Below are 1,084 nucleotides of genomic sequence, written 5' to 3' on the forward strand. Positions count from 1 at the left end.
CCGGACACTGTGTGGGATGGGCTCGGGGAAATCGGCGTTCCCATAGGCGTGGTTGAGGTTCTCCTGCAACGCTGGGACGTCAGGTTTCTTCTCGTAGCCGTTGCTCACCCAGCTGCTTCCGCTCCTCTCGGGTGCCCCGTAATTCAGAAACTGCGAGGGGAACATGTGGTTGCTGGAAAAGCCGTAATACCCGAAGGAGGGAAGCGCGAACTTGGAGTGAAACCCGTTCACGGAAGGCAGATTGGGCTGTGCATAGTAGGAATGGTAAGAGTAAACACTGTTCATGCTGTACGGGTCGGAGGGCCGGCAGCTGCCCAGCACCGAGTAGCTCTCCACCACCGCGTTGCCGTTGTACTTGAAGGCGTTGTAATGGCTCTGCGGTTCCACCTTGATGGAAGGTTTCAGCGGCTGTGGGGGCAGCCCGCTTTTCAACGCCATACCTGCGGGCACAGCACACACACACAACCCCCGTGACCCGCTGGCCGAAGAAAACTGCCGGTGGGGAGCGAGGACCCCAAAAACTCAGCCAGATTCAAAAATCCCACCGCGATGGGCACTCAGCGTCGCCCGGGGAGCTGACGCCAATTCACACTCACGCTCCGTGCTGCGGCAAGAGCTCCCCACCGCGGTCCGGGGGAAAACCCAGGCACCACAGAGATGTCATCCTGCACCCCGACACGCCGAGCGCTCAACGCCACCAGCCCAAATAAATCCCCAACCGCATTCTCATCCCCTCGCGCGCTTTCCGGACGGCTCGGGGGCGGCGGGACCTCGGCACTGCCCCCGTTACCTGTGTTTTGCTGGAGCGCGGGGAGCTCGAGCACTTCCTGCTTGATCTTCTCCGGCATCATCAGCTTCTCTTTCTGCAGCTTCTTCTTCTCCGCGGCAGCTTTCCTCGCTTCCAGCTGCCTCTGCCGGCAGGACTTGGCGGGCTCCGGCAGCTTGCGGACCTCACGGGGGAAGGATGTGAGCACCTGGATGGCCCCGCTGCCCACCTTGGCGTTTTGGTTCTCCTCGCTGCCAAACTCATCCGTGCTGGACATCTTGTAGAGGGGGAGGACGTGCAGTTGCTCATCTTCGGGGA

The 1,084-nt window shown here is 61.2% G+C and overlaps 1 protein-coding gene across 1 annotated transcript in view; it reads right to left on the bottom strand.

The window, feature by feature from the left end:
- Nucleotides 1–6: 6 nt before the first annotated feature.
- LOC104507318 (methylcytosine dioxygenase TET3-like) overlaps nucleotides 7–1,084 on the bottom strand; it is a gene marked incomplete at both ends in the record, with an annotated part of 2,642 nt that continues 1,564 nt past the window's right edge. Inside the window, 2 exon segments of the mRNA XM_010148558.1 lie at nucleotides 7–440; nucleotides 791–1,084. Of these exon segments, the coding sequence (XP_010146860.1) occupies nucleotides 7–440; nucleotides 791–1,084 (728 nt within the window).

Source organism: Eurypyga helias, unplaced genomic scaffold (assembly GCF_000690775.1).
Source record: "Eurypyga helias isolate BGI_N326 unplaced genomic scaffold, ASM69077v1 scaffold19443, whole genome shotgun sequence".
NCBI classification, from domain to species: Eukaryota; Metazoa; Chordata; class Aves; order Eurypygiformes; family Eurypygidae; genus Eurypyga; species Eurypyga helias.